Raw genomic sequence first — 25972 nt, forward strand, 5'->3', positions numbered from 1 at the left:
ATCGCCCGGCCAATAATGAATCTTTTAAGAAATTATTAACCAGCCAGGCAGTGGTGGCACACGCCTTTAATCCCAGCACTCGGGAGGCAGAGGCAGGCTGATCTCTGTGAGTTCGAGACCAGCCTGGTCTACAAGAGCTAGTTCCAGGATAGGAACCAAAAGCTACGGAGTAAACCCTGTCTCGAAAAAAAAAAAAGAGAAAGAAATTATTAACCAAGCATAGTGATGCCTATAATCCTAACATTGGTGAGGTCATGGCAGACAGATCTCAAGTTCAAGGCCAACCGAAGTTACATAGTGAGATCCTGTCTCAAGTATACTAAACGTTATTATGCTGCTAATGTATGTGTTAGATGTCATTCTGTGACATGCTTCCTTCACAGGGACTAACTGCCCACAGCTATTTTTGATCCTTCAATAATTATATGCCCAGCTCTAGGCGGGTTCCTAGCCACCTGCCTAACAGCTCCTTTCCCAGCCTTTCTTGTATATGGGTGTGGCCATATGTCTGAACTCTGGCCAATAGAATGTGAGCAAAAATGATAATGCCATTTCTAGGTCATCCCCGTAAAAGGAATGTTTTGTGCTCTCTTTGCTTTCCCTTTTCTTACTGATTAGCAAGCAAATGTGATGACAAGAGCCAGTGCAGACACCTTGAGGCTCAGAAATGAAGCCACATGGCAGAGACAATGTATTGGCTTTGGACTATCTATCTTTGTGAGAGAAAAATTAAAAGCTGTTTTGTTTAATCACCAGATATAGGGGATACTTTGGCTATATTCTAAATAATATTTCATGTCACTACTTCACTACTTTTATTTTACCAATACATGTTTATGTCTTTATCTCAAATTTTTAAAGAATTATTTTATTTATTATTTATACAGTGTTCTGTCTGCATGTTTGTCTGAAACCAGAAGGTGTTAGATCTCACTATTAATGCTGTGGTTGCTGGGATTTGAATTCATGACTTCTGGAAAGAGTAATCAGTGCTCTTAACCTCTGAGCCATCTCTTTCCATCCCCAAATTTTACCCTTGTATATTCACATTTTAAAACTATACTGTTAGCAAGTGGATCAACTAATTTTTTTTCAATTAGCTTATATGTTTATTTACATGTTTTAAGATTATTTTTGCTGCCATTACAATTGAATGCTATAGACAGACCTCAGGCTGTCTGTAGAATTCTGGGGCCACATCCTTTTCTCCTCAACATTCTTTCTACATTGTTCCATTGTTCTTGTATCATCTAAAAGTCCTGAGAAGTCTGAGGCCATCCTCTCTTTGTTTAGTAGACCGTTGGCTTCATCTCTCTGGATATCTGCAGTAGGATGCTTCTCTTTTTATTCCAGTAACTCAGAGTTTTTGAAAAGCCATTCTTTCCTCTCGAGTATATTTACCCAGTCTCCTCGGACTATGGTAAGTCCTGTTGTGATGTCATACTGAGGGAGTTTAGTTTCAGAACAGCTTTTTTGTTGTTGTCCAGTTCCGTCCATTTTTCTCTTCAAAGGCACACCAGCCGCGCTGGATCGACCTAACTGTCACCCTGGGCGCTGTCCCCTCCTGTCACCCAGTGGCCTTCGGTGGGATGTTTGCTAGTCTGTCATCCACATCAATGACTTGCTTTTCTATCATATCAGCTGCAGCTTCTGATGTGACTCCGAGAATTTAAGAGTTTTTATTTCCTCTGTTTCTTCCTTTTCTCTTCCCATCAGAATCTTCCATTCTGGTTCCATTATTCTTTTTTCATACTTCATTTAGTCCCCCAGTGCAGCAAAGATTGTTGTCAAGTATTTTCTCCTGTTTTCTGATATATTTCCCTTCTGACATACAGTCACTTATGTTTCTGTTGGTATCAGTCGAGGGGGAGAGCTGTTCTGTGTACAGACCCCAGATAGATCTTTACTAGGGAATGGCTACCATTTAATTTTAAAAGAAATATTTATCTTGAGCTAAAAAAAATTTTCTTTAACTATAACTTCTGTTTCATAACAAGTTAGTGGCTGGAGAACTAACCTAAATATCAGCACAAGGCAACCCCAGAAAGAGGAGCATCCTGCCGGGCGGTGGTGGCGCACGCCTTTAATCCCAGCACTCGGGAGGCAGAGGCAGGCGGATCTCTGGGAGTTCGAGACCAGCCTGGTCTACAAGAGCTAGTTCCAGGACAGGCTCCAAAACCACAGAGAAACCCTGTCTCGAAAAACCAAAAAAAAAAAAAAAAAAAGGAGCATCCTGCACACAGCTCACTAATGCTTTCACTATTAGTACCCTAAGAAAGAGACTTTACCAGATAAAAACAAACCAAGGGAAAAGGTGAGCTCTTGGGTTGGATACTGATTTTAATAAGCCAGATGTGGCAATAATTTAGCTGCTTAGCGAAATTGCAATGTACCCTCTGGTGGCGCAAGATGAAAACATATGAACACAACTGTAGTGTTGAGTAAATGAAAGTAGTGACCAAAAGTCTGTGGAACAATAGAATACGAGAGCATTAATGGTGGGTGGGCTTGTTAGTCTCAATGCAGGAGCCGGATACCAGGGAATCAAGTGTTCAAGGTCATCTTCAACATAGTGAGGTCAAACCAACCTGAATACCTAAGACTGCATTCTGAAACAAAACCAAAACCCCAATACAATGTTTTGGCTTTACACATACCTATACTCACACAAACCATACAAAGTTATAATGTTCTCCAAAAATTAGGAGTATTCTGGGCTTTTTTTTTTTAATTATCTAAGGGCTGGAGGTGTAAGTTAGTGATAGAACATTTATCTGGTATTTGCAGGGACCTGAATTCAATCCCCAATACCAACATACGCATGCCCACACATGCCCATGCATGCACACACATGTGCATGCACACACACACACACACACACACACACGTATTAGAGCTAGACAAAGTAGCTTACTCCTGTAATCTCAGAACGTGGGAGCCTGAGGTAAGAAGACCACCAAGTGTGCAAGCTCAATTGGCCACGTAATGAGTTCCAGGGCAACCTGGGCTTGAGTGTGACTTTGTCCCCCCAAAAAAGTTTTTTTTTCTTTTTCTTTTCCTTTTTTTTTGTTTTTTTTTTTTTTTTGCTTTTCGAGACAGGCTTTGGAGCCTGTCCTGGCACTAGCTCTTGTAGACCAGGCTGGTCTCGAACTCATAGAGATCCGCCTGCCTCTGCCTCCCGAGTGCTGGGATTAAAGGCGTGCGCCACCACCGCCCGGCCAAAAAAGTTTTAATAATCTTTTTGTATACTGAAAGCGAAACCCAAGCATCACACTCGTTAGAAGAATCTGCGCTGTGAGTCACACCCACCAGCCTGGGGTGATTTCTTGTCACACTTTTGGGGGGTTTTCACATTGTCTTTTAAAGTCCAGATATCTTTTTTATAGTTAAAATAACAGCACAAGTGATACCATTTCCAGCTTTTTGGCACAGTGCAGTGAAATTACTCATATTCACAGTGGAGTAGCCATCACTACGCATCCCTCTCCAGAAGTGGCTCACACGGCTAAGCAGACATTCTGTACCCAATAAAGACAAACTCCATGCTCTCCTCTACCTAACCTTAAAAAAACCCTTTCAGGGCATGGTGACGCACAACATTTAATCCCAGCATTTGGAAGGCAGAGGCAGGTAGACTTTTGTGAGTGTGAGGCCTAACTGGTCTACAAAGTAGGTTCCAGGACAGCCAGGGCTATATAGTGAGATTTTTGTCTGGAAAAGAACAAAAAGAAAGGAAAATGGAAAGAAGGAAGGAAGGAAGGAAGGAAGGAAGGAAGGAAGGAAGGAAGGAAGGAAGGAAGGAAAGAGGAAAGGAAAGGAAAGGAAAGGAAAGGAAAGGAAAGGAAAGGAAAGGAAAGGAAAGGAAAGGAAAGGAAAGGAAAGAAGAGAAATCTTTAAATAGCAAGCCTTAAGCTGCACAGAGGCTGGTCCAGCCCTGACTGACACCCAGAGATTCTGGTCACTTTGAGCAGGCATCAGAACACGCCCTTCCAGAAGTCTCCACAGCTGCCACCATCAAATATTCAAAGAATGGTCATTATGGTAGCAGCAGCACCACCTAACACGCGAGGAGCACAGGAGCAGCGTTTTCTAGTGTTGAAGGAAACAGTCACCCTCCCCAGAAGCCACAAGTTTATATACTAAGGTTCAGATACCCTGCAAATTAACTTTGTTATCACCTAGAACTGTGGCGAACAGTTTACCATTTGCTGCAAAATTGTTCTGATGAGTGAGCAAGAGGTCTATGTAGCTTCAGCCAGTTTTAGGTTTGACTCAGTCTAATTTCAAAAATCCAAATTTGGGTTGTGGACATGGGTAAGTCTACAGCAGAGCCTCAATCCCTGGGCCCCACATGGTGGCAGAAGTGAGCAGGCTCACTCCAACCCCTGCACATGTGCTACAGCACCACCCCACATATACAGCCACATACAAAATAATACATACATGTTAAAAATTCCTAATTTGTTTTTTTTTTCATAAATAGAAATTCACAGTTCAGGTTTGGAATGGAAATTTTATTCCAGTTTGGGGGGGGGACTAGGGAGGGAGATAGGAATAGGGAGTAAAGGAGAGGGATGCCTTCTTCCTAAAATAATTGCTCCCAGAAATTTTACTTGAGCTTATATGTCTTTCAATAGAATAGTCGCATAGCCTTACCTAGATGCAAGAGAAGTCACTTGTAGAAGAAGCAATGTACTTTTATTCTAGATGGTTTATGTCTAAGTAAATGTCAGCAATTTCCGTGCCCCAGAAATGGACATCAAATGGATATACTATGTCTAAAAGAATTTTTTAATATTAAGGTTATTTCTTTGGTCTCTCTTTTATTCCTTTTTTTTTCACAGTTGTAAACAATGTTGTGTTTAACAGAAAGAAGTGGAAGAAGTATTGGGGTATATTACATTGTAATTAAAATAACTTGAAGCACTGGTGTTGGAAGGCTAGGGGTCAAGGAGAAGATAGACACCTGGAAACACCATTGATACAATTGTTCAGCATCTTGTTTAGAGCCAAAAGTGCTGTTATAATTAACTTTCTAGACTAGTGCTAAAGCATCCTTTCACTGAAGGTCAAGGAACACCGCGGAAACCGGCTTAGTGTCCCTAGATGGAAAAGAACAGAGTCAACTTACCAGTTGACTTTGGGATGTCTCGGTGGCTACATTTCTCGAGCCCGGCATCTAGCGCAGCAGGCTGTGCTGTGGTTAAGCGCCAACTGTGAAAGGTGCACAGCTTGTTAACAGCCATCACTTTTATATTGTATTTTTGGTTTCCAGGGGGATGCAAACCACAGGGTGTGGTCTATTACTCCATCCTTAGAGAATCTCACAAGGGGGAGGCATTTTACCCCACACTGTAAGCAGATGAAAACGAGGAATGTGAGTTGGGCACCTCATCGCTTCCCAAGGAGTTGGGCAGTGTAGCCTCGTGACCAGGGGAGAGGGCTGATGGAACCAGACCAGGAAGACTTCATGATGCTCAGCCTCTTCCTGACTTTATAATGAAATACAGGAGTAACATCTAGGCCTGTCCTTTGTATATCTATCTGGTGGCCAAATCATTTTTCTATTTATCACATTTGACCTTGATGGTGATACATTAACAACTCCTAGAATTTTGTCCAAGTTAGAATACTATGTCTCCTTAAATTGACTTTGAATAGTTGTCAGCCTGCTTGGTTCTTTGAGCCACACCATGCCCACTATTTGGATTATTTTTTCTTTCTCTGGCTCTTGGGGAAGATACAGGATATGGTGGTGTCCCTGCCAACTGGTACCCTTCCACAGTCAGCCTTGTAAGAAACTTATTGCTTCTCCTGCTCCTTCAGTTTTGATTTCCTAAGGGAACAAGATCCTGCAGCTGCAATCAGCCATAGCGGGCAGAGAGCAGGCACCAGCAGCTCTTCTAGAAGCAGAAATGGTTCTTGCATGTAAATCAGGGTGCAGGGAGAGGTCACGCTAAATCAGAGTGTGGGAGCTTCATGCCATGTTAAGCCAGAGTGTGAGAGGCTGACGTCATGCTAAATCAGGGTGTGTGGTGGGGGGATGATATCATGTGAGATCCTGGAAATGAGTATTGAATAGATGATTAGCCATCAGCTCTTTGCATTGTTTAGGATAATTTTCTCTAAGAGAGTAAGGGAGTAGGCCAGCAGGATTGCTCAGTGGTGAGATGCTTCAGCAGATAAAGGCGAGTACCTAACCATTGAGCCTGATGAACCGAGTTTGATCCCCAGAGCCTGTGCAGTGGAATTGATTCCCGTAAGTTGTTCTCTGACTTACACACATGCTGTGACACACTCACCCATGCGTGCACATCCATCAGTCACTCAATTAAATGTAAAGTAAATGCGGGAGCTTGAACTTCATGCTGCAGGTCCATCCTCTCAGAAGTGAGAAGGTTGAGGCAGAAATATGGCAAGTTCATGTTCTGTGTGAGCTGGGGATAAAGTTGGGTGGCTCATACAGCATGTGAGGGGCCCTGGGTTCAGTCCCCAGCAACATACACACCACACACACCACACACACGCACAGGCACACACACATCACATACACACACAATCACATATACACACATATCACACACATATATGCACACACATCACATACACACATGTCACATACACATACACACACACACACACATTACACACACGCACAAACACACACACAGGTCAGGGAAGGTTGAGAGTCAGGAAGGGCCTTCCTTCTGGGCAGTAAGTAGCAGGAGCTTCCTAACTGCCTCAGGCTTTCCTAGAAAGCTCTGTGACTGTTCCACGTAGGCCCCAGAGAAGGACTTGGGATGTTAGTGCGTAAGTGACCAACACTGTCTCGGGAGGAAATGGGAGGCTCCCCCGCTTCCCTTTCTTGCAGGCCTACTGTGGTTTTTCATGATGTCATCCATTCATCATTGTGAGCTGACCAGCTGCCCCCCAGGCCTTGGCCAGCGGCCCAGGGTCAGAAGGGAAGAAAGAGATCCCAGGACAACTGTGCAGAGGGCCCCTGAGCATGTGCAAACAGGATGACATCAGTTCCACCTAGACAGTCTTGGTGGAACTCGAAGAAGACTGTAAAAGTTATAAGACCTTATCCAACCTTCCCTTCCTTGAATGCCTGGGAAAAATTCAGGGGTCTCTTGCCTGTGGAAGGGGAGCCGAACCCTGGAGTGGGCCTAGGAGTGGAGGAAGGACTGCTCTGCCAGATGGTTCGTTCTCCAGAATTCAACCTGTTTCCTAACTCTGTGGTGTTTGAAAGCAACTTTGTCCAGGTATTCTTGGGTGACTCAGAACGGCCCTCCTTGATTCTTCTAAACCCGTTCCCGAGATGGGACCCAAAGAGTTATCCTTAGGACCGCCGTGGGAGATGAGCTGATGCAGGAGAATTAGCGGGCATCCTTTGCTGAGTGGAGGATGCGGCACTGGAATCCCTAATTTATGTTCTTTTCAGGTCTATCACCTGATGCCAAGTTAAGGCAGTGAGGTTTTTTGACACAGGGTTTCTCTGTAGCTTTGGAGGCTGTCCTGGAACTAGCTCTTGTAGATCAGGCTGGCCTCGAACTCCCAGAGATCCGCCCGCCTCTGCCTCCCGAGTGCTGGGATTAAAGGCGTGTGCCACAACTGCCCGGCTGACTTGGTGTGTTTTTATCTCCTTGCCTGGGCTCCCCTTGAGCCAGACAGAACTTTGAAGGAAGGACTATGAGGATGATTGTTTTCAAAGCAAAGTCAGGAAACTGTCAAGGGAATATCTATAGACACGAAGCAGATACCAAGGAACTCCTAAGTTACGTTTCTTGCTCTGTGTTAATAGTAGGTCCTTTAAGTCTTATTTAAAAATTCTACCTGGTGGTACAGTCTGTAATCCCAGCATTCGGGAGGTTGAGGCAGGAGGATGCCCTTAAGAATGAATCTATCCTGGGCTATAGAGTAAGTCTCTGTTTTGCTTCATTTTTTTTCTTGTTTAAATAACTAAAAAAAAATAATAATTTAAAAAACATCCATAAGCCCCACTAGAGTCTTCAAACCAATACAGGTTAAAATATTTGCCAAAAAGCAATGCTTAAGTCCTCATTTCTAAGGGACATTTGGCAATGTCTGAGGACATTTTCAGTTGTCAGAATTTGGATGCGAGTTTGCTAAGGGCATCCAGGATACAGAGGCCAAGGATGCTGCTAAACACTCCCACAACACAGCATGGCCTTCTTCCCACAAAAAAGCTAAACGACTATCATAGTGTGGAGGCACGTGCCTTTAATCCCCACACTCAGGAGGCAAAGGCTGGCAATCTCTCTGGTCCTGGTCTACACAGTGAGTTCTAGGCCAGTCAGAGCTATCAAAACCAAAGATCAGTGCCGAGTAAAGAAACTCGGCTGAAATATCTTGCTGCTTTTTGCAAATGCTCAGGCTGGGCCCCGGGGGCTTCATTGCAGGTCAGAAGTGGGGGCAGAAACTGGAAAGAAATCTACAAAGCCTCCAACACAATGGCCCTTGGGGTGACCTCCTCCGTGCCTTGCCTACCCCTTCCAAACATCCTCCTTATGGCCAGAGTCAAATGGCATCAGGGGCAAAGCCAGACATGGAACAGACCATCTACAGCCCCGAGCATCATCCTGAAGAGGTAAGCAATGCAGATGGGAGTGAGGGATGAGCGGGGTAAAGGGCAGGCTGAGGTGGAGGCTGCCTGGTACTAAGCTCCAGATGGGGTGAACTGAGAAGTCACTACAGTGACGTTACTTGGAATTTTATTATTTTGTTTTGTTTTAAACAAGATCTTTTATGGCCCAGGCTAGCCATGAACCTACTCTGCAGTCAAGGCTGGCCTTGAATTCTTGATCCACCTGCCTCCTCCTTCTGCGTGCTTAGATTCCAAACATGCACCACGGTGCCTGGCTACTGGCTGCTCTAGATTGACAAGTAGGAGGCTGGGGAGGTAGTCCAATCATAGTGCCTGCTGTGCAAACACGAGGAGACCTGGACTTTATATCCCCAGAACCCGTGTTTAAAAAAAATGGGTATGGTGGTTCACATGGTAATTGCAGCCCTGGGGGAGGTAGAGGTAGGGAGATCCTGGGGTCTGCTACCCACCCAGCCTAGCCTAGCTAATAAGTTCCAGGGTTAGTAAGAGACTCTGATTTTAAATAAATAAATAAATAAATAAATAAATAAACAAACAAACCAAGGTGGAAAACGCTGAAGAAATGGGACTTGGGGTTAACCTCTGACCTCCATGTACTTGCACACACACACCCCCAAACACATGCATACACAGGTGGGTGGGAGTGGGGAAACGTGTCTCATGGGGAGACGGATGATGCGCATGAGCTTCCGAGTTTGAATTATCAGCAGCCATGCAAAAAGCCAAGTACAATGTGTGCCTGGAACCCCAGAGATAGTGCAAGGGGTTAGAGGAAGAGAGTGGATCCTAGGGACGAGCCAGCTAGTCTAGCCAGATGAAAAAACCATAAGCTCGGGATTCCACGAGCAATGTCTCAATCATTTTGATGGAAGTTTTTGAGTGACTGTCTTCCCAACTCACAAGCCCACTCCCTTCCTCATGAGTGCCTTTTTTCTTACATTTTTTAAAGTTCTGATTTTGTTTTAAGTATGTGAATGTTTTGCCTGCATGTCTGTCTGTGTGCCATGTAAGTGCCCAGTGCCTGCAAAGAGTCAGATCTCCTGGAGTTATAAATGGTTATGAGTCACCCTGTGATTGGCAGGTCTTCTGCAAGAGCAACGCGTGCTCCTTTTCTTTCTTAAGCAACTGCCCCTTTAAAAAAGATGGCGGGAGAGATGGCTCGGTGGTTAAAAGCACTTGCTCCTCTTCCATAGCAGCCAACAACTGTCTGTAAGTCCAGTCTCAGGACACCAGACACTTCTGGATAATGTGGGCACTGCATACATGTGGTGCACAGATAGACACGCACACAAATCCCCGTACACATAACTACAAATAATAAAATAAAATTTTAGACTGGGCATGGTGACACATGCCTTTAAATCCAGTCCAGCACTTGGAAGGCAGAGGTAGGTGGATCTTTGTGGGTTCTAGGCCGCCCTGGTCTACATAGTGAGTTCCAGGGCAGGCAGAACTACATAGTGAGACCCTGTCTCAAAACAAGCAAGCAAGCAAACAAACATTTTTTAAGTAGTGGACTGCACTAGGGGAAGACAGTGGCATTGAACTCTGGCTTCCATACACAAACACATGCATGGGCAAGCTCACGCCTGACAAACATACATGCATATAACACACACAAGTCAGGTGAGACAAGACAGGCCTTTCACAGGAAGAACAAGTTATTTGGGGCAAAGGGAAGCTCAGGGACAGGAGTGGAGGCTGGTCTCCAAGCTTGTCTTCCTGCTTCACGCTTCTGACATTAAACCTCCGAGCCTCCTGTTAAGGAGTAATGAGGCCGTGAGACTGGCGGGTGGAGGGCTGCTCGGGGGAGGTCATGTTCTCTTCGGTCCAGGGTGCGCAGCTAACTAGACTCAATTTCTGTATCACATGTCACTGGCTGCAGTTTTCCTCTATAAAGCAAACTGCCGAAGTCCCGCTTAGGGCTGTAGCAAATGGTAGCATAAGGCTTGGGATAGAACCGTCCATCTTGATGCTTGGGCCTTGTATCCGTTTCCTTTCTGTTGCTGTGATTAAAAAAAAAACAAATAAATAACCTAATGAAAAGCAGCTTAGGGAAGAGAGGGTTCATTTTGGCTTACAGTTCCACGGGGACAGAGCCTGTTGTGGCGGGGAAGGGGAGACATGGTAGCAAGAGCAGGAAGCTGGCTGATGATATTGCATCTAAACAGGAAGCAGAGAACAGGAAATGAGGTCTGGCTGTAAAATCTCAACGCTCTCCCCTGCCACGCCCCCAGTGATCCACTTCCTCCTTCTAAAGGTTCCGTATACAACCTTCCCAAATGGCACCATTAGCTGGGGACCGCGTGTTCAAACAAGTAAGCGTCTGGGGATATTTGACATTCACTCCACAAAAGGCTTCCTTACACAGTCTGCAAATCATCTCAAGAATCTCTAGATGTTACCAGAGGTCCAGGAAACCCCTTCATCCCTCCGAGCTACCTCGTGCGGAGCTCTCCATTATGATGTTGGTGTACCTGTAGCAAGTACTGCCCCCTATAGGTGACTAATGTCATATCTAAGCCAGGTCCTTGAATGAACAAGTTGTGCAGGTGGGTCAGCTCCCTTTGCATTTTCAAGGAGGAAATGGCAAAATCTACCGTACTCCTGAGCTCCATCTGTGACGGGACCCAGGGAATACTGGCATGAGAATCGTGTCAGTGCGAGAGAGGCAGGTCCCAGGGCCACAGCCCAGACCGGCTGAATCTGAATCTTTGGGATTGTCTCTGAGAGTCCGCATCAAGGGCTCCAGGGAAATCTGCCTTCCCCAGAGTTTAGCACCACTGCTCAAGAGCTCTCTTTCCTGCCTCTAAAAGCCCCCACCCTTAAGGAGACATGTCAAAGTGATGGGGTTGTCCAGGTGTCTTCTTCTGTGTCTTAGTATTCTTCCTTTGAAGTTTGTGGAGCTTCAGATCTGTGACCACCATGAACGTGTCCTGAGGTTGAGGACAGTCACTGAGAAGATCTACTTCCTAAAGCTCCACCCTGACCACCCTGAGATTGTCTTCCTCTTTTGGATCCGCCTGGTTCAAATTCTGCAGAAGGGTCTGTCCATCACCACCAAGGACCCTAGCATTCTGGTCACTCACTGCCTGGTACCCAAGAGCCTCTGCAGCCCATGTGGAAAGTCCGAGGTAAGAAATCCCCATTGCCAGCCTTCAGTCAAGACCAGAGTTGGAGAAGGGAGATTTGAGCAGCTGCTGCTGAGTTCTTGAAGTAGATGCCCTCAGCTTTAACTTTATGCCAGACATGGTAACATTTGTAAGCACAGAATACCCCTTTCTAAATAACTATGCTTCCAGTAAAGGCACACAGTTGTTCAACCATCAACAAGAGAGAAGGGCTTTGTTTTTGCTTATTTTTTTGTTTGGCTTTTTTGAGCTGGCCTCAAACTCATTGTGTAGCCAAAGTTGGCCTTGAAATCCTGAACCTCCTTTCTCTAGCTCCTAAGTCCTGGGATTACAGGCATGTTCAACCATGCCAGGTCAAAAGAGACTTTTCTGGTATGCCTGCATGTGTGCGTGCATGCGTGTGTATGTGTGCGTGCGTGTGTGAATGCATGCATGCATGCATGTGTGTGCATGTGTGCGTGCATATGCATGTGTGTACATGTGTGCCTGTGTGTGCATGCATGTGTATGGATGTGTGCATGCATGTACATGTGCTTAAGCATATGCATGTGTGTATACATATGTGTGTGTGTTGGGTGGTGGTATGCACTGTGAGGGGCATGCAGAAGCCAGAGGAAGACTTCAGGTATTTTCCTCTTGCTATTTACCTTATTCCTCTGAGATAGGGTATTTCATGGAACCTGGAGCTTGAGGGATTTTTGCTAGGCTAGCGACCAACAAGCCCCAGCAATTCTCTTGTCTCTGCTCCCCAACCCCTCACCCCAGTGCTAGGGTTAGAGGTGGGCGTTGCTGTGAATGGCTCTTTACACAAATGCTAGGGATCTGAACTCAGGTCCTAATTCTTTCACAAGTACTATTACTGACTCCCTAGCCCATGAGGGAATTTTTAGCTTTTTCGTTATCTATTCTTAACACCTCTTCCTCCCTCCTTGCACCCTGTGTGATGTGTGTGTGTTTGTGTACATGTGCAAGTATACACGTGCCATGGCACACATGTAGGTGTCAGAGGACAGCTCACCTCAGGTGTCAATCTTCATCTTCTACCTTACTTCAGACAGGGTCCCTGGTTCTCCTATGTGCACTCCAGGCTCACTGGCCCTCGACCGTTTGTGGATTCTCCTGTCTCTGGTTCCCATCTCACCACAGGCACTCTGAGGTTCCATACGTGAGCTGCTGCACCTGATTTTACGTGCATTCTGGGCATCAAGCTCTTTACTCGTTGACATCCTTTCATTACCTTCTCTCTTCTCTAATTCTTTTCTCTTCTAGGAGCTGAGGACCCAACCCAGGGCCTTGCACTTGCTAGGCAAGCACTCTACCATGGAGCTAAATCCCCAACCTCAACATCCTTTTGTTAAACCTACCCCTACATGATTCCCTGTGGCAGTACCCTTGTAAATGTAGTTGTAGTTCTGTTTGAAGCTGGATCCTGCTGCAGAACTCAGGATGGCCTACGACTTCCAGCCTCCTGCTTTAGCTTCCACGTGCTTAGAGTACAGGCGCTTGCTGCAACGCATGGACTTGGAACCATGTGGGTGTTGTATTTGTTTGAGGCAGGGTCTGATTTATTCATGCCTTTGAGTTATGGTCCGAGATATCAGGAGTGTTCAACAAGGGAAGTTGGCAAGCAACTTAAGAATAGGTTGTAACAACAAGTTTGAGGTCACCCTGTGCCCTGGCAGAAGAGAATACCTTGTCCCTATAGTAACAATAAAACCCTCAAATAAAAATAACAAAGACGCCAAAAATAAATAAATAAATAGGAAGAAAAAAAAAGAATAGGTTGTAGGCTGTAAGTTCAAGGCTGGCCTGGTCTACAGAGCAAGTTCCAGGACAGGCTCCAAAGCTACAGAGAAACCCAGTTTTGAAAGGAAAAAAAAAAAAAAAAAAGAATGGGTCATGGGGTAGAGTCTTCAGAGAAACATTGAGAAAGCCCAAGTACTGAGCTTTGTGCTTTTGCTTTGGGCAGTATATGAAAAGGGGGTAAACAAGAAAAGGAAGAGCTACAGTTTTTGAGGCACAGAAAAACGAGCAGGTTTAATAGTGAGTCTCTGGGAGCAAGTGTATGGGAGGGGGCTTCAAGGAACGAAAAGCACATTATTTTATTAATGGCATAATTATTCTTCCCATCTCCTCAGTATGTCTTTAGGTGCATCAGATTTTCTGAGAGCTATCTGACGGTCAGTTGATTGATTGGCCCCCTTGGGGAGGATCCCTGGGACTCGCTGACCAGCCAACTCGGTGGAGTCAGTGAGAGCCAGGTTCAGCGAAAGACCTGTCTTAAATATCGGGTGGAAAATGATGGAGGAAAACACTCAGTGTGGACTCATTCGTGCAGGTCCAAGTACACTGCCTACCCACAAAGCAGCTGCGTAGAGGATTTTTATTAGAGGAACTCATTTTTTAAGCATGAATTTCTCATAATATATATATATACATTTAAATATAAAGCAAGTAGCACTAGGTATTAAAATTCATATTAGCAAGTTTAACGATACTAATTATATGTTTGCACCTTTAAGGCACCAAAGGACGTTTATACCAAATACTTAGCTACCAACCAAGAGACTCGTTCCCGTGAAGCCGGAATGGCTGCCTCATGGGAATGGTTGGGTCCTGATGTTTCAGACGTTAGAGCCCTGGTACTGAGAAAATGAAGCCAGCCCGGCTTAACCTCTTGCTTTGCTTGCTCCTTCTCTGTACAGTTAGTGCCGAAGAAACCTCAAGGTCCCCGGCCCAGCGAGAGCCTCATGCAGCTGATGGCCAAGGGCGAGAGTGAGGCCCTCTCGCAGATCTTTGCCGATTTGCATCAGCGGAAACAGTACAGGTACATGATTTAAATCAGGTTAACCCGGAAGACCCCAGCAGCGAGACCCTGAGTGAAGGAGCGCAGTCAGGGACGTGACACAGTCAGGGAGTGATAATCTCAGGACGGTCCTGCTGTCATTGCCTTTATCTCCACACAGCAAGCGAGGTAGGCCTGACTCCAGAGGAGGTGTGTAGAAATGAAATACTTCTTCAGCATGAAAATGAGTTAGTAACAGGCACGGGAGAAGGAGAGTTAAATCCTAACCCAGCATCTAATTTTACAGAGGCATACTGCATTGCTTTAGACCTTGCTGTGTCCTGGGTTCGTTTCCCCATTGACTGGGCCTCTGTTTGGATTTCATAGAGCTCCTGAGGTTGTTCCTATTTATTATGTATACAGTATTATACCCACATATATCCCTATAGGTCAGAAGAGGGCACCATATCTCATTACAGATGGTTGTGAGCCACCATGTGGTTGCTGAGAATTGAACTCAGTACCTCTAGAAGAGCAGTCAGTGAGTGCTCTTAACCTCTGAGCCATCTCTCCAGTCCCCCTGAGGTTGTTCCTAAAGTGTTGTCTCCTGGGATGCTCCAGGATACAGGCCTGTCTTCTCCATGCCTGAAGAAATGTCCCTGTAGTATAGATGATTCAGTGTGATATGGGAGACAGGAAGTCCGGTGTGGTGACCCATTGCTGTTGTTCCAGCCCTGAGAAAGAGGTTGAGACAAACAGACTCTTTCAAAATTGAGGCTAGCCTGGGCAACAGAATGAGTTCCAGACTAGCTTGGGCTACAAATGGAGAAGGAAAACCAAAAACTGAATTAGTAAATATCACCAGGAGAGAAAACTGAAGTGTCAAAGAGAAGGAACTTTTTTGCTTTAAGATAGAATCTCATGCAGCTCAGGTTGACTTCAAATTTCCTATGTGGTTGGATGTTCACCTTCCTAAATATAGACGGAGGGGGGAGGGACCTTGAACTTTCCACAGGGAAATGAACTCTGACTACTCTATTGACTGGAGAGGGAGGGTGAGAGGAGTGATGGGAGGGAGAGAACGGTGGGAGGAGGGGGAGGGAAATGGGAGGCTGGGAGAAGGTGGAAACTTGTTTTTTTTTTCCTTTTCTCAATAAAAAAAAAAAAAATTTCCTATGTGGTCAAGAACGATCTTGAATTCCCAACCCTCTTGCCTCTCCCTCCCAAATGCTGGAATTAGAAGGAAATCTGGGCCACCATTCCTGGTGACACATAGAAGAAGAGATACCCCCCTCCCTTCAGCTTGGGTGTTGAATTTGGGGCCTCAAGCTTCCTAAGCAAGGGCTCTACCACTCAGCTGTCTATCAACCCACGAGGAGGGGCTTATCACAATAGGAACCAGTTAGAGTAACTCAGAGGCAAACCGAATAGTGTTGGGGTGGGAGGCTGAAAAGCAAGAGAGCCTAGAGACGGTCTCTCTGAGTGGTTGAAGGCTCTCAGACTGGTGCCCCAGCTTTCTGTTCTGTAACACCTAAAAGATAGTAGAAAGCCGCATCCGGATACTGTTGGGATTGGGAGTTCATAAGTACCACGCCTTTAGCATGCTCTTTGTCAGATCGAGAAGCAGATATGAGTGCTATCTCAAGAAATATTAATGTGTGTTACTAATGGTCTTGGGAAAGATTTAACAGTTTGTCAAAAGATTGTCACTGTATAAAAGATTGTTTCTGTATACAGAAAACTGTAATTAAAAAATGGTTATGTAGAATGTCATATTCTGGGCCGTGATGACTTACACCCTTAATCAGCACTTGGGGAGGCAGAGGCAGGCAAATCTCAGTGAATCCAAGGCCAACTTGGTCTACAAAGTGAGTTCCAGGACAGTCAAAAGTTTTAAACTGTCAAATTACTAAATCACAGATACAATCACAGCAGGCCTGAAATTTAAGTAACTAGTGAGAGACCTTGAACCCCCAATTCTCCTAAGTGCTAGAACGACAGGCATGTGCCACACTACCTGGCTACTATGGTTTTTTTGTTGTTTGAAACAGCGTCTGTCTTGACAATGCTGGCTCAGAATTCGGGATCTTCCTGCCTGAGAGTATAGGCATGACCACAATCCCCAGATAGTTTACTATTTATAGGACACTATATTAGCTACTTTTCTATTGCTGTGATAAAATGCCACGATCAAGGCAACTTAGATGCACTGAGGTATGGATGGGTTTCTGGGTGCAGAGTAACAAGAGCCCATCATGACTAGGAGCCATAGCAACTAGAGGCAGGTGTGGCAGCAGAAACAGGAAACTGATAGCTCACATTGTCAAATGCAAACACAAAGCAAAGAGATCTTACTGGAAGTGGGACAAGATTTTAATCCCAAAGCCCACGCTCTGTGACACATTTCCCCAAGACTGCGCCACCTAAACCTCTCTGAACAGGGTCACCAACTGGGGACTGAGTATTCAAATACTCAAGCCTATGAGTGTGTGTGTGTGTGTGTGTGTGTGTGTGTGTGTGTGTGTGTGTTTCATTCAAATCACCACAGACTCTTTTGCATATATTGCATTCTGAGTTACTGGCTGGAACTCAGTCTCATAGACCAAAACTAGCTTCAGGGGAGGCTAATAAGCACATTCTCCTTTAGATACACAGATTAAGTGTCCTCAGTCTGAGATGGTGGTACATGCCTGTAATCTCAACACTTAGGAGGCTGGGGCAGGAAGATTCCTGTGAGTTTGAAGTCAACCTAGACTAAACTGTCTCAAAACAACAATACCTCACAAAATTAGATGCTCTACCCCCAAAGGAAAAGGGAAGTGGGGTTCCTGGGGGGCCTACCACCAATCTCTGGTCTTTCATTCTGGAAGGTTAGAGGGAGCTAAGCCCCTAAAAAGAAATAGGCATTAGACAAAAAGAACAAGGGAGGTAGAGAGCCAGGAAGGTTGAAAAAACAAATGACTGAGGCTTTGTCCAGAGGAAGAAACCTGATTGGTTTAGGGAAAGAGGAAGAAGGTCGTTGGGTCAGAGAACAGGGAGAAATAGGCTGAAGCCCCACCAAGCAGGGGGAGATGCTGTGTGGAGGATTTCCTACTTTCAATGGGAGGGAGCCTTTGCAGCATTTGACGCCTAGAGGTGCTGTGATACAATTTGCATTTGAAAAGGTCACTCTAGATGTAGCCTGACAGTTGATTGGGAGGGAAGAAGAGACTCAGACAGACCAGATAAGCAGCTCAACTGGTCTGGACTGACTGTATCAAATGGGTCAGAGAGATTTGGAAAAGAAGAGTGGAGAGAATCACTTCTGCCTCCATGTTATCTCAGTAGCTTCTTTGGTTTCCCAGAACAAAGTTCCACGTGTTAATGCTTCAAATTCAGGCACCTTCCAGGCTGGTTGCAGTTATTGCCAGTTTTTGCTCACTTGCTGCTGCACCTGCCACCGAACAGTAAAGAGCTTGCATGACAGAGATGTAAGCTTCATGATAGGGCCACGGTCCTCCTCCTCAGACATATCAGAGCCCTGGGCTCTGGTCCCTACCTCCTTCCATCCCACCTCCTCTTTCCCCTTTCTCTTCTGGAAACAGTATGCATCACACCCACCCGGTGTAGCCACAGCTGGCCTTTTCCATATTTATATCTGTCTCTAAATCCCTAACTAGGGATAAGCTTTGAAATGTCACTTCAGGACAGAGCATGTAGCTCAGGGTGTAGAGTGTTTGTGGCAGCACACACAAAGCCAAGGTTTGATCCACAGTCCTATTGCATAAACCAGGCACGCTGGTGCACGGCTATAATTCCAGCACTCAGGAGGCAAGAGGGTCAGGCGTTCAGAATCGTCCTCAGCTCCATAGTGAATTTAAGACTATGATAAGATCATGTCTCAAAAAACAAAGAAACAACACACAAAACCCCACCTGATTTAATGTTCTTCTCCTTAACTTTGATCTTTTCCAGGAGGAGCAAGAAGATTCAGATCAACAAGACCAACGCAGGTAAGGAAGGACACCTGGTTGCATGCTGGGAGAGCTGGCTGCTGTGTAGGCATAGACTCAGATCCCTCACAAGGCCCCCTCTGTCCTTCTGGATGCCATCAGGAGAACCATAGGCTCCCCCACCATAATGGGTAACTCTCTGTGCTTTTTGGTCACCAAAATCAATTTGGCACCAAGCTCTATTAATCTGTTTCTTTATTCTTTTTTCTTTTCTCTTCTTTTCTTCTTTCTTTTCCTTTTCGAGACAGGGTTTCTCTGTAGCTTTAGAGCCTGTCCTGGAACCAGGCTAGCCTCAAACTCACAGAGATCCATCTTCCTCTGCCTCCTGAGTGCTGGCTGGGATTAAAGGTGTGCCGCCACCACCGCCCAGCTTGAGATGCTTCTTTAGTCTCTCTCTCTTTTTTTTTTTTTTTTTTTTTTTTTTGGCTCCTGTCCTGGAACTTGTTCTGTAGACCAGCCTGGCCTTAAACTCACAGAGATCCGCCTGCCTCTGCTTCCCGAGTGCTGGGATTAAAGGCGTGCGCCACCACCACCCGGCGCTTCTTTATTCTTGATTTCCAGTTCCACACATGACCCTAGCCGGTACTTTTCCCTTCACATCTGCAGCATCCATTTGTTGATTGACTGACATATTCAAAAGCACGCACCAGAGGCTCTTTACGTGCCACACCGCCTTTTCCCAGGGGGTGACGTCACACGGGCGCATAACAAAATCCTAGAAACTCCTTTCTAGACAACATTCAGAGTTCATGCTGGGGTGCCAGAGATATGTAAGGTAGAGAGGCCTTCATTTCTTTCAGGGTATTGCCATATATGATAGGACCAGGACAGATGGAGTAGGTGAGGCCATGTGAGAAGCTGTGACGTTCTAGAAGCATTAGCTGCTTCCCTATTGCCAAATTCGAATCTATCTGGAGTCTTCTGGATGTGGTCCCTCAGCAGCCTCTCCATCCTTCCTGTCTCCCCTGATAACGTGCTCCCTGCCTCATGTCTACCCCAGCCACATCTGTTTCAGTCCAATTTTACCCACACTTCGTCATACCTTAGTCATCCCCACACTCACTTCCTTCCCCCGAGGAGCTGCTCTAAACCCGGCTGTCCCAAATCCTACCCCACACGTTCCTGCCAAGACTCGGCGTTCGTCCTAACCTCTCACACTGTCTTCTGGTTCTCTTATAGGCGCAAGGCCTATTTCTTAATGAATTTTAAATTGCGTGCATGCCTCTAAGTCATCCACAGCACAAGTGCAGAGCTGGGGACACAACGAGAGTTCAATAAATATCAGTACCTAAGATCATTGACAAATTAATTCTCCATCGTGGCTCAGAGACAGCTAGATCATGCTATATTTTGGAATGTGAGGAGGTTGGAGATCCTAGGAGAACTAGGATCCAAATCAGAACATTTTACAAATTCATGTCTAAAGGTGGAATAAATAAATAAAGGTCTGAGGGAACGCGGGCAAAAGGAATGGTTGGCTGTCACCTTGATGTTTAAAACAACTGCTGGTAGAGCAGGAGAGATGGTTAGGTGGTTAAGAACACTGGCTGCTCTGGGCTGAGGACCCAGGTTCAATCCCCAGCTCACAGGACAGCTCACAACAGTCCTGGGGGAACCAACACCATCTTCCAGTCTCCATGGGCACCAGGCATGGATGTGGTACACAGACTTACATGTAGGCGAAATAGTCACACAACATAAAACATAACTAAAGCTAGAAAACAAAACAACTGCTGGCAACTGACCCCTGTTTTCAACACTAAGAAGGCGATCGAGAGCGGCGGAGACAGGAGGGACAAAAACAGTGGCGGTACCAGCTAAGACTTTGACTAATTGCCGCCATGCTGGCACGTAGTCTGGTATCATCAGCTACTCTGGATTTTTTTTTTTTCAAGAGAAGCCCCAAGTCTGAATTTTTAAATATACCCTGTAAAGAGAAGTGCAGCATATATGTGTGTGTGTGTGTGTGTGTGTATATATATATATATATATATATATATATATATATATACTCAAGCTTAGTGGGCAAGGAAGATGTACCAAAGGGAAGGCTCTCGTGGGTACTGAAGATGGAGGTGGCGGCTGCCAGCTCCTGCATCCTGACAGGAGAGCCGAGCTTCGCTTCCTCCCCATCTGGGACTGCTTTCCCACATGCAGTGACCTTTGACACGATGGCAACTATTTTTTCTGTTTTTATAGCACATTCAAGAACATTCGCAAACACACACACTTTAAAATAGTTTATGAAGTTAGAGATAAGGAAAACAGAATATTCAAGAATGTTTCCAATGAGTGCTGGGCCTGGAGAAAAAAGGTTTAGAACTTGAGGATATCTGGGTAGGTGCGGCGGTGCATACCAGTTATTGCAGACCTTGGAGAGCTGAGCTGGGAGAAATATCTCAAGATTAAAGCCAGCTTGGTCTGTATGGCAAGTTACAGGATAGCCTGGGCTACATAGGATCTTACTAGAGCCTCGGACAACACCAAAAGAAATTTTAGAATATCTAATGTTGAAATGTTCTTAGGTTGATTTTAATGATCCATATTGGGATGTGTTTTGGACCTTGTTTTCTTGCTGGGTCAAGTACCGGCCAGAAAAGGGAAGCTACATGCTGGGCTCTTGGGACCCTTACTATCTCCTACTGAGCCATGTCCTAAACCCTCTATTGGAACTTCTGGATTAAAGTAACGAGAAGGGCAGGGAAATAACTCAGCCAGTAAAGTACTTGCCTTGTCAGAATGAGGACCTGAGTTTGACCCCCAGAACTCATGGGGCTTTAGAGATTGTCTTAGGGGTTTAGAATGCATATTGCCCTTCCTGAGGATCTAAGTTTGGTTCCTAGCATCCAGTTCGGGTAGCTCAGAACTACCTGTAACTCCAACTCCCAAGGGAGGAGGGGCATCGGATGCCTCCAGTCTCTAAGACTACTTCCTTCACTTGTACTCACAGAGGCACCCATGCATGCACACGTATGCACACACACAGAGACACGTACATGGAGGCACTCATGCACACATGCACACTTAGTTAGACATTGTGGTGAATGCCTGTAATCCCAGCCTTTGCAAGGCAAGGGGAGGAGGAGTCAGGAGCTCAAGACCAACCTTGGCTGCACAAGAGTTCCAGCGGAAGGGCATGGGGATTGCTATGCAGTTGAGACAACCAGAAGCCCAAAGTTCACCTGTGTGCCCCTATTAGCAGGTGCACAAGTCAATTCTTGGTCTTGTTGAAATGCTGTTTCTAACTCATTAGACCTGGACATAAGGCCTTGAAATCAGGTATTTCTAATATGATCCCCACTGATACCAAGGTTTTACTTACATTTTGAATAGCCAGGGGCAAAGGGTTTAAGAATAGGCTCTGGCTTTGCTCTTCTGGTTTCAAGGCCATTGTCAGTTTAGCCAACTGAATATATCCTTGGGGAGATTAGCTCAGTTAACCCACAGTTTTACTCAAGAGGATGTAGTTAATGGTTAAGAACACAGACTCTCAAATCAGGTTGGTTGGCTTTGCATATTGACTCTGCCTCATGATAATATGGTCGTTAGTGAATCAATCAGCCTCTGTGGACCTCAGAGTTCTTATCTGTAGGTGGGGATTGTGGGAGAGTTGCCACCAATAATAAAAGCAAGAATGTGTAATTGTCTGACAGATCTCGTATATGATGGCTTCCTCTCCCCACAACTATTAGCTGTTAGCTTCCAGAGTGTTCTGTGGGCCGGAGTGCAAATATATTCCTTTTCTTGACTAGGGAAAGCTACTCCCAGTGAAAACAGTGTCCCCTGTACTCGCGATCTCAGCTGGAGGGATGCGCTGTCTTACGGAGAGTGGGAAAGAGAGAACCCCTCTGGGCCACAGCCCCTCTCGCTCCTCGGCACTCTGGCTGCCTCCAGCAGGCCTCGGCTGTCCCTGACTGGAGGTATGGTGGTCAGAAACAGGACTGTGTCCTAGGGTCCTCAGGGTGATTCCAGAGGATGGGTTGCTGGCCACAGTAACCTTACCCTCCTCTCTTCTTCTCCCTTGTTTACTCTGCCTCCGATAATAATGAGTGAAATTCTACAGTGTGGTATCTCCAGATACCACTGAAGGGCACTGAAGGGCAGACCATTCAGCTGGTGCTCTGGGGCCTTCTCTTCCTGCTGTGTAAGAGGCATAGAGGCCCTTCTCCTGGAGCTCAGCAGCTCCTGTGGCTCTTTCCTCCCCTCCCCTTCCCTAGAGCTCTTGGTGTCTTCCTAGCTAATGGTGGTGGGGTAGTAAAGGGACAAGGAGCCGGACTGAAGGGCTGAGTGAGGACAAACTTCCCTGGGTCCCAGCCTCTCCCCCTCCAAGGTGCCCCATCTATCCTCCATCGATTCAACAAGCACTGTGAAGCACCTTCCATGCATTGGGTCTGGCAGTCCTAAAGAGGGTGGGTTGATTTGTTTTTCTAACTCATAAAAATAAAAATACTTATTTTTGTATTTGCAAAAAATAATCTTTATTTTTAAGGTAATTTTTAAGTTAACACACCAAGCTGTGGTTTCGCTATGGCATTTTTCTTGTTTTCTGTTAGTAATGATTACACCTCAGATAAACCGTAGTGGCTTTCTTGCCAGGGTACAAGCAGTCACTCTGGCATTTCCTAAGTAGATGTCCTTATACTTTGTTCTCCTGTCCCCCCTCGCTGCGCTCCCTATTCCCACTGCTCCCTTCTTACTGGTCCCCATCCCTTTCCTGTCACCTACATTGCTTTGCTCTGTCTTTTTGCTCTTCTTCCTGCCTCCCCACGATCCCTTTCTACTTTCATGATCTTCTTACAATATGCACGCAAAACAAGCAAATGTGGTAAAACTTTAGATAGCATCAACGAAATAATATCATATGGAAGAAAATTCGTGAAACTCTTCCGAAAGACCATTTACTAATAACTGAAAAGTTTTCAGTGTAAGTAGGGGCCAAAGCGGTCATCCTGCAGTTGAGAATGAGAATGTATACGGCTCTTCCAGAGGACCTGAACTGGTTTCTAGTAGTCACTTCCGGTGACTCCCAACTGCCTGTAACTCCAGCTCCAGATCTGATGCCTCAGGCCTCCACAGACACCTGCACTCACGTGCACGGATCCCCCATCCACGTAATTAAATACATTCAAAATGAAGATGTAAATAAGAACAAGTGCCCCCCCCACACCATGGCCTCACTTTCCAAGGTTTCAGTTAGCCACAACCACATATAGCCCCAAAATTAAATGGAGATTCAATATTGAGAGAGAAACCATAGCCACCATAACTTTTTTTGTTGTTGTTTTGTTTTTTTGTTTTTTTTTTGGTTTTTTCGAGACAGGGTTTCTCTGTGGCTTTGGAGCCTGTCCTGGCACTAGCTCTGTAGACCAGGCTGGTCTCGAACTCACAGAGATCCGCCTGCCTCTGCCTCCCGAGTGCTGGGATTAAAGGCGTGCGCCACCATCGCCCGGCTGCCACCATAACTTTTGTTAGATCACAATTATTTGATTTAATTATTAGGCATGTTGGTAATCTCATACCATGCCTATGAATTAATCTTTGTTTAATTTGTCTATATCAGAAAAAATGATATCTATAAAGTTTAGAGTTGTCAGGAGATAAATCCCCAGAGACAAAGGGCTATCGTTGGTGTCTGTCCATTCACAGAAGAGTGTTTCTGGTAACCTATATGATTTTGACCACTTTCTGTCCGACACTCACAGGAATCTCTATATGACGGATCCTTTCCCATTGGGGAGACTTTGTGCAGTCCACACCATCACTTCTCTTCCGTATTCAGTTTCTGGGAACTCTATCTGATCAGAAGGGAGGAGGAAATGGCCACTAGGAGCAAAGCCGAGTTATCGCAGCTCCGAGAAGAATGCTTCTTCATCCTGTCAGCCTCTCCACGACTTCTCACCACCGCCTGAGGGTACAGCAACCTGCATCCCACGGCACCATGCAGGTAGACGAGCCAGGAGAACAGTGCGAGGGGAGCAAGCCCAGGGAACAGGTGGACAAGAGCAAATCAGAGCGGAAGCTGGCACAAGGAAGTCAGAGAAGAGAGGCAGGAAGAACAGTCACAACACAAGGGAACAGGAGAGACCCGGGAGAAAAGAACTACACAAGAAGCACATCTCTGAGAGATGTCCGGCCAAGCATCTATTTATCTAATTTAAAAAGTAAAGCCATAAACCAAGCAGACGATGTGGTTTCCTCTCTGCTCAGATGACTCCGGAACAGCTTCATCCTTCTTCTCTGCCTAGTGCCCAGTTCAGGCTTGTTCACCCGGCAGTGGATTGCAAGCAAAGGAACAAGCTTTTGTTTGGGTTTTGAGGTAGGGTCTCTTCTGGGAGGTGGTGGTGCACGCCTTTAATCCCAGCACTTGGGAGACAGAGGCAGGTGGATCTCTGTGAGTATGAGGCCCGGCTGTGAGCCTTGAGGACAGTCAAGGCTGTTACACAGAGAATCCCTGTCTCAGTGAGGGGCGGGCAAGATCTTACCTATGCTACTTCATGGATGCTGAGATTACAGTCATTTTCAACTACTCCAAGTTTACCAAATACAGGGCCTCATAGATGCTAGGCAAGCATGATTCACAATCTGAATTATATCGCCAGCCCCTCTTAGAACAAGATTTTCCCAGGAGATTGGAAGACAAAGTGTTAAGGTAAGGTGAATTTGCATTTTGTTGTTCAAATGTACTAGGTTTCCCAGACTGTCTCAGTCTGGGAAACACTGGCACACTTCCTTTTGGGTTGACAGTCCCTGAAATATGGACACACCTGCTTGGCATACCTTTTGAGTGCTCCTTAAATTAGCCATCCCATATAAAATCTCAATATTCCTGCTGCCTTCTCTGCTTTATTTCACTCTATTGTATATATTGCCATCTCTCCTTTTGGCTTTTTAAAATCTGACTGACTGTTTCGCCTGTTCCTACAGATCAGACTATAAGCACCATGAACTCAATCCCTTTTGTTTACCACTGCATCCACAGTGCCCAGAGTATTGCCTGGCACACAGAAAACACTTCTTTCATTTGTGGGGTGTTCATTCGTACCACAGGAGCAGAGTCAGGGCACTCAGAGGGGAGCATCAGCCTTTTCAGTCACAGCCATTGTGCCTACCCACAGTAGACCAGAGACCAGACATGAGGTTTTCGGAGACAGAATGGGCAAGTGGGCCTTGAGTATAGTTGGTGGTATCTTTTCTTTATTATTATTGTTGTTATTTAAGATTTATTTATTACATATACAGTGTTCTGTCTGTATGTTTGCCTACATTACCAGAAGAGGGCACCAGAGCTCATTACATACATGGTGGTTGTAAGCCATCATGTGGTTGCTGGGAATTGAATTCAGGCCCTCTGGAAGAACAGCCAGTGCTCTTAACCTCTGAACCATCTCTCCAGCCCTAGTGGTATCATGTCTTAGAGTGCCACTCCTAAGGCCTC

General features: G+C 45.6%; 1 protein-coding gene across 1 annotated transcript; it reads left to right on the forward strand.

The window, feature by feature from the left end:
* The first annotated feature begins 7019 nt into the window (after nt 1–7019).
* Fam71f1 (family with sequence similarity 71 member F1) lies at nt 7020–24715 on the forward strand. The gene is made up of 7 exons (XM_005365736.3): nt 7020–7265; nt 8424–8611; nt 11511–11763; nt 14466–14587; nt 18500–18537; nt 22290–22457; nt 24240–24715. The coding sequence occupies exons 1-7, from the start codon at nt 7020–7022 to the stop codon at nt 24251–24253; spliced, it is 1029 nt and encodes a 342-aa protein (XP_005365793.1). The 3' UTR covers nt 24254–24715.
* The last annotated feature ends 1257 nt before the right edge of the window (nt 24716–25972 follow it).

This window comes from Microtus ochrogaster, unplaced genomic scaffold (genome assembly GCF_000317375.1).
Source record: "Microtus ochrogaster isolate Prairie Vole_2 unplaced genomic scaffold, MicOch1.0 UNK4, whole genome shotgun sequence".
NCBI classification, from domain to species: Eukaryota; Metazoa; Chordata; class Mammalia; order Rodentia; family Cricetidae; genus Microtus; species Microtus ochrogaster.